The 15,183-nt window shown below is 28.5% G+C and overlaps 1 protein-coding gene across 2 annotated transcripts in view; it reads right to left on the reverse strand.

Moving 5' to 3' along the window:
- Positions 1 to 15,183, reverse strand: part of LOC100166280 (myosin-VIIa) — a 146,262-nt gene that overhangs the window by 63,978 nt on the left and 67,101 nt on the right. For both annotated transcript variants that reach the window (XM_008183632.3, XM_003240377.4), the window contains exon 3: positions 4,546 to 4,608. In XM_008183632.3, coding sequence (XP_008181854.1) covers positions 4,546 to 4,608 — 63 coding nt within the window. The remainder of the gene's footprint in view (positions 1 to 4,545; positions 4,609 to 15,183) is intronic.

A 15,183-nucleotide genomic window follows, 5' to 3' on the forward strand; every position in this document is an offset into this window, starting at 1 on the left:
CCGGTGATCTGTACCAACGTTGTATGCACGTGTAAAAAGTAAAAAACATAAAATCATCAACTTTGGAAGGATGTAACTTCCAAAATAATGATTTCTGCAAATTTTTGTTGCAACTTCCTTCTTAACTCAAATTATTTTTAATACCCCTTCCCCGTGCAAGCCAAAAAGAGGGGCGGAAATAGGTATCTATGTCATAAGCACTACACATAATATTATTGCGAGAGTGCTATTATTTTAACACACTTTATATTTAAAATGGCAAATTGAATGAAATGTATATTTATATTTATACATACCTAATATGTATTTGAAGATAAGAAGATTGGGAATACCTATTCATCGCGTAAATAGCGTTCTAAATTATGGGGGGGGGGGTCTAATATGTAATCTAATAGAACAATAGATTAAAAAATATTGGGTAACTTATTTTAATATAAATGGGAGGTGTGACTGTAAATTCATATCCTTTTCACCAGGGTTAAGGATGTGTTGTCAACACGCCACTGATTACGACCACACTATGTTATATTTATATTATTCGCCAAATGCCTTTGCGCTCCGCACTGTCACGACTAAAATACACAACACAAAAGTCGTTCAGCGCACCACATTCTCATCTGGAACTCGTGGCACGTCATTATCGCACACAAATGTAGGTACCTATATAAGTATATTATTATTTATTATAATAACGACATTAATACCTATTGCACACCATACTTCGAATGAATATTTTATGTTCGATTTGCAAAATGTCCCTCCGAACACGTTCCCTATCTCGTATAGTCGTAATATACTTACAGCAGGGTCGCAAAAGGGTATAATATTATATACGAGATCATTCTGAAATCTCGGTTGGATTATCGCTTATGGTATATGATACAGGGTGAATGACCAAGCGTCCTCACTCTTAATTTTTCCAATATTAATGCATTTATTGTAATTAATATACATTTATTACAATTTTTTAATATGTAAAAATGACCAATAATAATAATAAGAACTAGACTAAATATTACATATTATATATTATATTTTATGTAAAATCATTATTAAGGACTTTTATCTTTAGTGTGCATAACATTTAATAATATTCAGAAATTACACTTTTAAATTTCGATATTATAATAGTGATAGGCTTTAACGTTTTCAAAAAAAAAAAAAAAATGCAAATAAGAATTTACAGTAAAAAAGGGTGGTTTTAATTTCAAAAAAAGAGAAAAATGTATCGCCACAGGATACTTTTTAAGTAAAAAAAATCTATTCATTTTAAAATTATGTCTTTATGTAAACTTAAGAATTCCAATAATCCGAATAACTGAATTATTATTAACATAATAAAAATGGGGTGAGAATTCTTAGTGAATCACCCTGTATACATAGGGGAAGGTACCGATATATAAACTGTCGTTAGTCGACGCCCCCTGTAGAATAAAATTTATAATAATACGATGGTATAGTAGGGCGTGATTCGTGTAGATATTATTATAATGTATTTTATGTGTACTTAGGGAATGGCGAGGGGGTACCATCACCCCGGGTGGTAAATTTTTTCGGGATTTAGGGGCGGCATTATAACTACACACAACCTAACACCATCCTCTATCGTCATTTGTCAATCAAGAGATATGAACATGTTTTTATCATATTACGCGCAATCAATCGTATGTAAAAATCGAGATTATTTTATTTATAAAATATAATTTCATGCTTGATAAAATATTATTTATATATTAATATATAATATATGTTCACAGATAATATACAATTATTTTATATAATTTGTGATAAGCTTCATACAGCAGCAGATGGAGCGGGCGTATCACTCGAAAATCAAAATTATCAATTTAAGTTTATGAGCCTTATAAGACATTATACTATTTACTAACTATTCATTCATTTTAAGTTTTAACCATTTGTGAAAAATTGAAAAAAATCTAATCCAACATACCTGAGTAAATTTTTTTGATATTATTCATAAATCGTTTTTTTTTAGTTTCGTTGTGGCATATCGTTTATTGTAGATGTAGATTATTAATTATATATTGTTTTGGACTTTGGTGTAATAGTTAATATGATGTTGTTTTTTTATATATTAGAAAAACAACATCATATTAAAATGATTGCAAAAATAATAATAATTAGTGTTGTAGCTTCCAATAAATAGGCGCGATAGAACAATTTAAAATTACACGTTTTTTTTATAAAATTCTTAAATTAGAAGACTATTTTTTAACGAAGAGACCTGAATATTTGACATGTATACGTATCAGAAATTGTGTGTTTGTAAACTTACCAACTTTTTGTACACCCAAAAAATTATTAGTAGTTCATTTTTTCAAGAGTGGGTAAAAGGGGTGACATCTGAGATTTACCTATAAGGGAGTCAAAACTCTAAATAGGTACATCTCCGTGTGCATTTTAACTCTGCTGCACAGCTACAAAAGCGGTTTAATTTGTAACTTCTATTAGCATTTGTTGCTTACCTATATTTATAAAATGTAGAATTCTCGTAGTACAAGGATACTGTTTTTTTGAAGTACTAGCTACATTTTGGTATGATATAACATGGTATTTGTTTCAATAAGTCGCATACAGACATTTTAAATCATAATAATTACGATTTGCCTTATAAAATCTGAAACTAAGCTATAGATGAGGGACAAACAATTGAGGTTCATGGGATCTTCCCTGCAAAACAGAACATTATTTTATGGGAAAAAAGTTATTATCCCTACATCTGGTCTCCGTAATCGAGCTACAACTGAATTATAAATCTGCCCAGAGACTGAAATTGGGTGTGTATGAAATTAAAAAGTGTATAGTTATAGTAAAAGTATTACAGTTTTAGCTACCTACTATACAATTTGGTATAAGTACTTCATTGTAAGTACCAAATTAATATTATTGATTATAAAGTTTTTGGTTTTGTTTTAAATTATTTTGTAACAATGTAATTATTTATTTTTATGATAATAATAATATAATTTGTATACCTACTTATTATATTGTTTTTAAAGTTATATAATCTCTTTCGTTTACATAATAATTCATAATTAATAAAGTTGTTCAATGTTGACGGATTCGAATGATAACAGTTATAAGTACTGATAACGCAGAAGCAAAGATATTATAGTCTGTTAAATAAATTTTAAAAAAAAATGTTGATAGTTATTTTACTTTTTGGAATTAGATAATGTATTATATTAGACACATTTTAAAATATTTATAGTTTGAATATTGGTTAGAATCTTGAAATGCTATAAAAAAATCACCCAACTATTTATGACCTATCAACACAAACAATTTACCTATTTATATTTCGTTGAAAACATTGAATCAAATTATTAATATGCGATTGCCGATTGACAATAAATTAACAAATATGTTCAATAATTTGTTAAATTGTTTATTCATAAAACATATCAAATTTTGATTAAAATACTATTACAATAAAGAAATATCTTAAAAAGTTTAAAATTGCATATGAATCTAAAAAAATTGCAAAATATGCAAAATAAAATATTAAATTCTTATAATTTCCTTATATGATGAAACTATTTTCGTGCTTACTCTGCTAGATTATCATCTTGTAACAAATATGCAAATGCTAGTAAATCCATTGCCTATAGCTAATTTATTATTATATAATAGCCCTGCAATGAACTTATATCGTGGTAATAATATTTAAAAAAAAAAAACGTAAGACTAATATAGATTTGTGGTTTCTTTTTTATCGTCTACAATTCGTGGGGGTGGGCTGGTGGGCATGTATTATTCAGTCTTGTAAAAATAATATAAGCGCGCAATACGAAATTTAGATATTTTAATATCTAAATTTCCACATGCACTTCATCCTAAAGTACGAACATATAAACAATAATGTGGTCAAGTCGACATATAGATACTTATAAATATACCTACTGGCCAAAAAGTATTTTCAACATTTACAACCATTAGGTATGAAAGTTATTTGATGTTCTTTTTGTAGGACTCCCTGTGAAATTTTGATTTTTCATTTATACCATATTAAATTCAACCCATATTTATTTAATGTTTTTCATGACGTCATTATTTCTGGAACTGCCTTGCATGCCATATAGTGTTTGCAATGTTTACAAGCGTTTTACCGTATACAGTATAATATTGCAATTAATAATAAAAATAGTCTATAGAATAAATGTTAGTAATGCCAAACAATATCAAACATTGAGTAAAACCATTTTTGTATACAATATTCAGACACATATGTAAAAGCGATTTTTTTTAGATTTAAATTTTTAATAGATTTTTTTTTAAATTTCTAAAAATATTTAATATTTAATTAGTTTATAAATGGTTGATCTTCAATTTGACTTTTTACATATTACTATTACTTACCATAACATAATTGTATCAAAACAATACGTCATAATATAGGTACGCACATTCAAACAACTATCACATAATATTTAATAATTAAAAATTATAGCTATAATAAACACTTCCCGATCACATAACTTATCATAGTAATATGTACATAAAAAAATGGAATAATTTACTTACATTTGAGTAAATGCCCAACTCCTTGTACGGGTTCACTGCAACCAATATCGTTCCTGTGTAAGTCTGTTATAAAACAACGTTAAGGAAAACATTTTCATGTGCAATAGGTACATTAATATTCTAATATTACACGTTGATAGTTATTTTATAGCTGTAATTGAGCGTTAATAGTGCGATTTTAATGTCATGAACTATTGTTTAATTTAAAAAAAAATTATATTTACTATATGATTAAGACATTTAATTTTCTAAATGTAATATAATGCCGTATATTTATTTAATACTAAAGCCTATAAAATGTTTTATTTTTTTGTTTTAACAAAGATATATTTACAATCTGTAATTTATGTACAATAAGTACATTTGGTAACTAAAACTAAGATTTAACAACATGAATAAATTATGTGAGGAGGAAGGCCCACCAGTGTGGAAATTCTCTGACTTGGGGAAGGGGGGGGGGGGGGGCTGTAAAATGTTATGAAAAAAAGCATTTCTATTGATAAAATGCATACCTATATTAAAACATAAAGAATAGCCCCTAACATTTGTGTGAAAAAAACCATGGTTAGGCTTATTACACGATTTATATAGCCACAGTAAAATGAAGTTTTTTGTGACCATTTTCACTTTTGCCTAAGTAAATAGCTATAGGCTTAGATATAGTTTTAAACTTTTTCATGCCTTAAAATGTTTATTTTAAACATAAAATAAACATTTATTTTATTTTTATGTTTATTTTAAAATGTTAATTCACTACCAATGTCAACAATATTATTCCTCCTGTTTTATCTATTAAATCATAAATATGACAGGAGCACAGAACTCGGAGAGGATCACTAGGTTATCAATAATGTTATTGTAAAATTAAATGTAAAAAAAAAACAATGTGTTTGACACCCTGTTATTAAGCTATGCTGCTGAAAGTGTCATGGAATCTCGTAAGTGATATTAAATTTCATTATTAATATTTATATTTTTACCGCGTGTACCTATAGTAATATTATAATATTTATAATAAGGTAGATAGGTATGTAATATACTATTATAGTCATTCAATAACTAATAATATCATTAATTTTAATGTAATATTTAAATACTAGGATTCACTGTTAATGCAATCATTATTACTAAAATATTAAATTGAATTGTGCATTTTTAAAAATATCAAAATATGTTTATATTTATTGAAATTATTAGTAAGTAAAAATGCAGGTACCAAAATATTTATTTCATAGCTATTTTAATAACTATTAATTTGCTAGAACTTTTTAGTATTCTAAATACTATAAAAGTAAATATAATAAATATTAATTTAAATATTTTAGAAGACTGTCATTATCATATTATTATCTACCTATATATATACAATATACATAATTGAACTATAATTGAACCAATTTTTAATGAATAAATTAAAAATCAGTGATTTCCGTTAGGTATCAAAAATCAAAAAAGTTCCGTAATAAATTATCGTGCTCCTAAATTAAAAAGTTGGGAAAGAACACGGTCAGTGCTCGCATTCATATTTTGTGAACGTCACTGATTGCTTTTATATATAAAATAAAACGAGAGCGAAATTCGTATTTCAACGCAATTTTTAGTTACACTGCAACCATAGGGTGTACCTATGAAAAAATAAAACTAACCATTTCAACGATCAAAAATTAATTTACAATAAAAACTATCAATAATAGTGAGATATTGATTTTTTTTTTTTTTTAAGGAAAACTTTTCTCGGGTCGCACTGGTCTCCGTTATTAAATCAATATTAAATAATACCGGAAAAATAAATTTCAAAATATTCAAACATGTTTGATTTATAGATGTTTGTTACAAATTCTGAAAATAGAGTTATTAAAATCGTAGTCCAATCCACCACAATATGTTCAACTTTCAGAGAAAAAAAAATACAACTATCGAAATCTGATTAATTTACTAGTTGCGTGCGAGTTTTTCCCTCGGGACAAGTTTTAGTACCAAAATCGCGCCAGTCCCGACATCCCTATACGAGTTCTTTTATAAATAATATATATTCACCATTCCAATTCTTCACCTAATTCCCTTTGCGTCCCACGTCGTATGTAATTGTTTGTTCCAAGCTGCAACAATGGTTAACCTGTTTTATGAATCTATATGATACAGCCACTCACCGATGAGTTCGCTTGTATATCCTTCTTATTGTCATTGCAATCACCATTGTTTTTGTTTTGTTGGCATTTATTTTCGTGTTGTATTTTTTACACATGTACCTACTACACGAGGAATAATATACCTACTGTATAACGGTCTGTGACGGCGGTGGCAATTTGAATCAATTCGTATAATATTACACACGCACTGTCAATGCCTTTTGTTTTCGCGAAAATCAAGTTCGTTTGAAAATCGAAACAACGGGACCGTGACCGCGCGCGCGTGTGTGCGTTCCGTTCACCCCCCCTAGTGCAGCAGCGCCGACATATTGTGCTTACCGCGTTTATATATTACAGGCATAAATACGTTAGAATATAATAATATAAATCACAATGCGTAAATATAGACCCGAGATCGGGGCCCAAATCGGCTGAGGGGAAGGGGGATGGATGGCGGTTCAACCCTAACACAGCCGGCCCGGATTTTTGTTACATAATCGCTAAGCGAGAACCCTATATTATATTATTGTACACGAATAAAAAGCTGACGAGTTTTAGTATTTTTGCCGTCTCCCCGAGAACATAAATTTGTTATATTACAATATCGAGATGTATTTAGAAAAATATTTTTCCCCGTACTGCAGGTGATTATATTATAACTGTATACCACTGCTGGTTAGTTATTTAGGCATGGAAGAAAAAAAATAAATGGACCTTAGGAACTTCCGGCTTTTTTCCAAGTTTATATATATCCGAAATCACGACATAAAATTGACGATGGTAAAATAATATATATGTAGGTACCTACTCGGTTTACGTGCTTCAATTTTACGCCGTATTTCAATAATTTATTTATTTTTTCAATATTTGGAATTACGAAATAACTAAATTCTAACTACCTACTTAATACTTAAACATTATACATATTACCCTACTCGTCCCTACCTACTTGTTACGATTATATGAGAAATTAGGCCATTCGTTGTAATGTTTCGTACAAAGCCAGAACAGCAACAATCGATATATTTTCCAGCATTTTCAACGTACCCACCTATATAAACGTACGCCTCATACTAAACCTTTGTATAAGAGTGTGACAGGTGGTTTTTCGGGATCAACAATTCTGGCCGATATTACGTATTATAATATAGCAGTATGATGGCGATGGCCAAAGATTTACAGAGTATAATAAATGTTGTGGGTCCCATCCTTAGGACGGTGAAAGCATAGTATCATCGATCTTAGCAAAATTGTCCTTTGTCGCATTGATTTAAAGGTTTATTGATGATCAACAAAGGTGGCAATTAGCCATTAGGTAACCTTTTGACGAGTTATATATATTTTAAATAACAAGATAGATTTTCTTAGTAATTATATAATTTAAGCCGTTAAAGTATCCATTGCATTAACTTGGGCAGTGAGCACTCAGCTTTAGTAAAATCTACTTTGTACACATCCGTAACTGTATTTAAAACTAATTTTTTTATTTAATTTTGTTTAATCACAATGTATATATTTATTAAAAAAAAACTAATGAACGTTCCATGACTAAATAATTTGGTTGACACTAAATGAGTAATACACGTGTACTAAATTTCCTAAATCACTATAGATAGTATATGCAATAATAATATAGGAATTCAGTTTCTAAGTTAAGTTAATATTTTTCTCCATATTAAGTTTAAATTATTGTATATATGCACAGTTAGTTATAAGTTAAAGTTTTTAATGTTAACTTAACTTCACCACTGAATCAAGTTATTTTTTTCCAATAACTTGTTGATGTTTTTCGATCAATAACAATTTAATATACATTATGTACCTTCAGAGTTTGTGGTGGACTTGTGTGAGCATTTTGTGAATATGTGCAATAAAATATGTTAAAGGTAACGTCTTATGTGTTCCTTCCCCTCACTCCCCACTCACAACTGGGTCTATAAATCAATCTCCTTTGATATATTATTACGTGGGTATATCATAAACATCACATACTCGCGCGCGCATATCAAAGATGGCGGGACAACAACAACAGAAACTATATAATATATAAAACGCATTCGCTTCGACGCTAATGGAAATACACGTACTTATATTAGTGGTATACTTTAATACTTACATATAGGGTGTATAGCATGTTTGTCATCATGTGACTTTACCTGTGGCTATTCCGAGGGGTTAAGTACCTAATATACATTTTCGAAATTCAATACCTAAAGTTATCGACTGGGATGACAACAAGGGTGAACCTCTGCACCTCGTCACGATCCAATGACGACTTTTCAGCGCAGTCATCGTCCCGACTAGCCGTCCCGTCCTCTACCCCCCTCCTTTCAACAGCCCATTCATCTAGTCACGCATCGTCGATCGGCGCAAAGGCGTTAGAGGAAACTACGTCGAATGAAATTCACCAATTCCTGTATATACATAGGTATATGTACCGACCCACGCTACGGTGCCGTTTAATAATGTATATCTACATAATATTACAGTGAAACGAGACGACTTGTTGACAGGATGGCTTTTATGCTCTCGGAAAAGAAAAAAGAACTAGGTCGAGTAGTCTACCACTTCCGTAGTGTATATAAACACATTGCACGAGGGACGAACGAAAAAACAAAAAAATAATAATCGGGACAAGAGTATACTGCACGCGCGCGCGTAAACGTACTTGCGAGTGCCGTAATTGCGTATATTATAATATATATAGGTAGCTGTTTATTATTATTATTATAACACAATTACGTGACACAAAATGTGTGCCCGAGTGTGTTCTCGTATTATAATTGTGCGATTCGTGTCGGGGGCGAGACTAAGTGCATCGTTAACGAGCTGAAAACGAAAACTGAGTCAAAACGTCTCAAAAGTCGATTTAAATTGAATTTTATATTAATTATTACATTAATACCTACGTCATATAATATTATAAGAGGTCCGGGTGTTTTGTTTAAACTAGAATATTCTTAATAAGAGATTGACGGAATGATAAGATAGATCTAACCTAACCTATGTGAACGTAACGGTTTTAAGAATTAAATTTGTCATATTCGAAAAAATTAACTATCAGTTTTATTGTTTTATTATAATGTTTACATACTTTATTATTTTTTAATATCCAAAATATAACTTTATAATATATATGATGGTATAAAATTAATGTAATATTATAAATATTTAAAACTATGTATTTTTTTTTTAATAATTGTCCTAGGAAATCAATAAATTAGTGTAGCCCATGTGCCAGTATAAATTCTCCAGCATACGCAATTTATTATTATGATATACATAATGGTAACACGTCAACTTTTCACTCAAATAAAAGTCAATAACGTCTGAACTTGTGTTTATGTTATAATATATTATGCCATCATTTGAACGGAACCATAAAAAGATTAAGTTTCTACATAACATGAATTTAATAAATACAATATTATAGTCCATTCATAAAATTGTATAGGCTGTTTTCCATAAAGTTATAAAGTGTCCATTGAAATATCTTATTAGTCTTTTCAAATTAAATTTAAAATTAACGTTAAGTTAGATTACAGTTCTATTATATTATAACTATCAATAACTGCAAAATTATAATTAGTTAATTTATTTTTATATAAAATCTTGCAGATATTTACAATGATTATAATTAAGAAATACAAATAAATAAATAGTCCTTAATTTAATATTTTGTTGACACTAAATTGAAATTTCTTAAAACACTACAGCTATAGTTTAAAATAATAAATAATAACATGTTATTGATTTTTAGCATAATAATGTTTAGATAATTTTCAAAATATTTTAAAGTTACACAATTACTATAATATTTCTATGACTCAGGTCACCCAGATGGTCAATACAATTAATCAACTTAATTTGAACTGAATTAAGTCATCATTTTCTTCATACGATCGTTAAATTATTAAACTTCGATGTATTGTTTGATAGATAATTCTTAATTATTAACGTAAAACTTAACTTTCTAAACTAATCAAATTAATTTGGTTTTTATTAACTAACCAATATTTTAGTATGGCTAATAATTAAAGCTTGCGTGGTTATATAGTTTGTTCGTATGGCGTGTGTACGGGTCATGACTGGTAAAAGTATTTGTATTACCTTCCTATCTGTAACGCCGTCATTCATGCAATAGTATTGTATAGAAAAATGGACGTGGCCCACGACGGGCGGCGATTATTTCCGTTAAGACGTGTATATTATTAAGATATCGAAAATGTTGGTCGTAATCGTTCCAACTTCAGGGTTTTCGACTCCAAAAATAATTAATACATAGGTAGTAGGTACCTACGCGTGACCATACGCAGAACGTGAGAAAATTATAATATCATACTTGAACCTATCATTGTTCTGACCGATTGTATTGTAATTTTTTTCGACCGCAAAATTATTATTATCTTCAAGACCTATAGGGGACGTACCTGATTAACCTGTATACCTAATTAATATTTAAAAATAATCGTGAAACGTTAAATATTTACTAAAAATATTTGTGTATAGGTAATAAAAAGAAGTCAATAAAAGAATACGATTCAGGCTCCATTAAATTATTAATAATTTTTTTTTTTTTCAATAAATATGTCGATTCAACGCAAAAATAATAAATTCACGTTTACATAATAATATTATTGTGTGGCCTAATATTAAACGTTTAACGAAACCGTATTTATATTCTTCCATACACGCATTGTTATAGTAGTATAATATGTAGGTTGGTAATATAGGTTCGTAGGTGCTTTTTTATGCCTCGCTAGCCGTTTTTGAACATCGGAGATTAAACGATATTGTATACGGTCCCGACCGCAATAATTGAACAAGTGCTGTATGTATTATCCCTTGTCACACTTTATTCACGATAGTTTTTTTTTCAAAGAGCTGTTTAACGCAAAAATTTAATTTATTCATTTTACTAAATACCTACTGTGAACAGCAACTATGTAAGGTTAGGTTTACGTCCTTTTACAGAATCAGATTCAAAGACAATTTTACATTTTGTCACTTAAACTATATTGTAATGATATGTACATTGTAAAACGATGTTTTTGATTAACTATCGATTATATAATCTTCTGAATTTATTTTTTTCATAAGAATCGTTGCAATTAATTCAAGCTTTCCTAATAAGTTGGCATATTATAAAAATAAATTATTATGCAAATTACAAAACAATAATATATGTATGACAGGCGAGAGTTGAGAAGTATAACTATGTTATAACATGATAAGTTATGCTTAAATAATTTTCACTCAAATTTTAGATATACAGCTTTTATTGATCTATCTCCCTAAATTAAAGGTAATCTTAATTATATCTTATATTAACGGAAAATAGTGTTGCCCATTTATACATTTAGATTTCTTTAGAATAAAATATATAATAGCTAGGTTACCTAATAAATATAGAAAACTCATCATGAGGCGTTTATCCCCCCCCCTCCCCTCCAATACCCTAGATCATAAATATTACGCCACTGGTCAAACGGATTTTGCGGAATCAAATACGCGTTATATTATGCATGATATGATTTATCCTCAAAATATTATTAAAATTAAAAAAAATAGCGAATTCATTATTCACTATCAGTCGAGCAAAGCCCATTAATTCATGTTCAAGATACAAAATATGGTAGGTACACAGTATAAAATAATAAAGAAAAATATATAATTCAATGCCCTGCAACGAATACAAAATACATATACAATCATCAATGCTTCGATAAATAGAAAACAATTAATAAACATACGAAAAATATTTATTTTTTTAGCTGTTGATTTTATTATAAATAAATCGATCTATTAACCATAATATGGTTATGCGAAGAATTATTTCGTATTTTTAAAGTATTTGTTATACTATTATCGTCGTCATAATTCGGGAATAATAAAAGAATAGTAAAAAAAGTCATAAAACCTCAAATTAAACATTATTGTATCCGGTGGCCCTGCCGCAATGTATTAGAGTCAATAAAAGCTATTTCAGTGAAAATAACTTTAGACAGCTTTATTAAACGCATCAATATAATAACACGACCGTCATAACATACAGCGTTGTATATATAATATAAACATTGTGTGATAAAAAATATACAACGAAATGTTCAAAATTATTAAAATAAACACGATTTCTATTTTTCGTTTTATCTATACGTATTTCACTTCGACGACAAATTCATATCGGATGTTATGAACTTAACCGATAATAATAATTAATAATGTAGGTGCTAATTAATTATTTCCCGTTGATGGAGTAATGCTATTCTACATAATATTATGTTATATATGTTATAATATATTATAATTTATATTGCATTAAGTATATTGAGTAAGTATATATATATACTCGTAAGTTTTGGTAGTCAAACTTAAAGTTGTTAACATAATATAAAATATGTAGATTATGATTATTTTGATTAATTATAATTATTTGTTTATCATTACAAAATTAAAATTCGTTTTCGATGTCAATAAGTGATAAAAATAAATATTAAAATGTAGACAAAATACAATGACGTCTTAAGCAATACAAGTTTTTGAGATTATTTGAATAAAGTTTTAGTGACGAACTCTTATTTTTATATAATGTTGGGATTTAAAATCCTATTCTATAACTTAAAATTGAAATACTTTTAAATCGCAAAAAAATTGCAAAAATAAATTTAAAAAAATCTACCATCATTAGTATGATATATTAAATAACATATGTTTTGAAAATTTCAAGATTGTAAACAATCTTTTATTTTGAAATTATGAATAAATATTAAATCTGAAAATAAACAAAATTTTGATTTTACGGTTAATAATTAATTTTTTGATAATTAATATAATACCATATACCTAACTAAAAAGTCAGACAATTACGTCTCAAAAGTCAAAAGTATCGACTAAATAAAATGTACTAGTAGAAAATGGTACCTATGCAGATATCTACCGATTGGAAGAGACTTCTTATGGAGACATTAAAATAAAACAATTTATATTATTTATTAAAAATTAATATTTAACTGAGGGTGGTTTATTTTCCCTAGATAATGGAATTTGTGGCATAAAAAATAAAACTTTTAACAAATAATAAGCACAATTCACGATGGTTATCTATAAAAAAGTTAATAGATGGTAATTTTTTATCAAGATAGCTCTCAACACGGATTAGCCGTGACTATATTTATTTTAATACCGTTTGTTTACCGTATTTTCAATGAAATTCAACAAGCGATAGAATATGAACTGTTTTACATTTTTGTGTGCTCTTAATATAAATATTACAAATCCTAAGCCGACGCACGAAGTTGCATTAACATGTTAAAGTCTAAGACTAATCCCATAAAATGATTCAGCTAAATATCTTGGGATATGCACCTTAACTTACGTCTAACCACCTCGCCCGTCAGAAAAAAATTTAGATTAAAGAAAAAATACGAAAACTTTATTGGTTAGTCGAACCCTATACCGAATTATCCATCGAAAACAAACATATTCTGTATGTAGCTATCATAAAACCTGGATTTATCGCATTCGACTGTGGGGTTGTGCCAGTAAGTCTAACATCGAGCTTCAGACCATCACTGCAGCTTACTGGTTCAAAAGAAACAATGCAATTTACCGTGATATGATTCAGCCTACAATAGCAGACGAAATCCAAAGGTTTGCTCGAAAACACGAGACGGGGCTAGATCAACATTTTAATACATTGGCCATCAAATTATTAGACAACTCCAAGGACACCAGGCTTCTTAAGAATCGGAAACTAAATGATTTAGTTTAAGATATTAGAATAACGTGTATTAACCAAGGGTGTCCGCAGGGGGGGCAAGTAGGGGCAGTTGCCCCTCCCTTGGCTTTTTTCTGGGTTGATTATCATATATTACTATTGATGATTTTAATGTTCTAAAAAAACTAAAAAATTACCTAACAATTCTAAATAGTACACTAAATTATTTTTATTTTTAATATTAAAGATAAAAATTATAATTATACGTTTTAAACTTTAAAATGATTGTAGAAAAGTTTAACAGACAGAACTTATCATTTAGACTACTTTTTTAATCTAAAAATTAACTATTTTTTTTCTATACCTATAGGTTTAGACTTAAGATCATATATTTATTGTAAAAATCATATAACATGTGAAAATTTCAAAATAAAATTTCAAATTTAAATCTAGAAAAAATTTCAAAATGCTCTAAAAATCTTTAAATACATAAAATAACCTTACATTTAAAATCGTCAAAAAGTTCAATGTATTTATGTTATAAAACGAGTATCCCGTAGATTTGGAAAACAACGCAAAGTGCATTATAATCCCAACCTCAATCATTAGGTACCGTTATAATATACAATATCGCAAAAAAAAATTTTTTAAAATTAAAAATAAAAATATATTTTTTTTTTTTTACAGAGTGATTTTTTTTTACACTCGATTCAAGGGCCAGAACTAAGCTAGAACTGAGAACGTTGCTTTTATAGATTATGAGATGTAGTGGTGGGACCAAGTGCAATACTG

This window comes from Acyrthosiphon pisum, chromosome X (assembly GCF_005508785.2).
Source record: "Acyrthosiphon pisum isolate AL4f chromosome X, pea_aphid_22Mar2018_4r6ur, whole genome shotgun sequence".
In the NCBI taxonomy this organism is placed as follows: Eukaryota; Metazoa; Arthropoda; class Insecta; order Hemiptera; family Aphididae; genus Acyrthosiphon; species Acyrthosiphon pisum.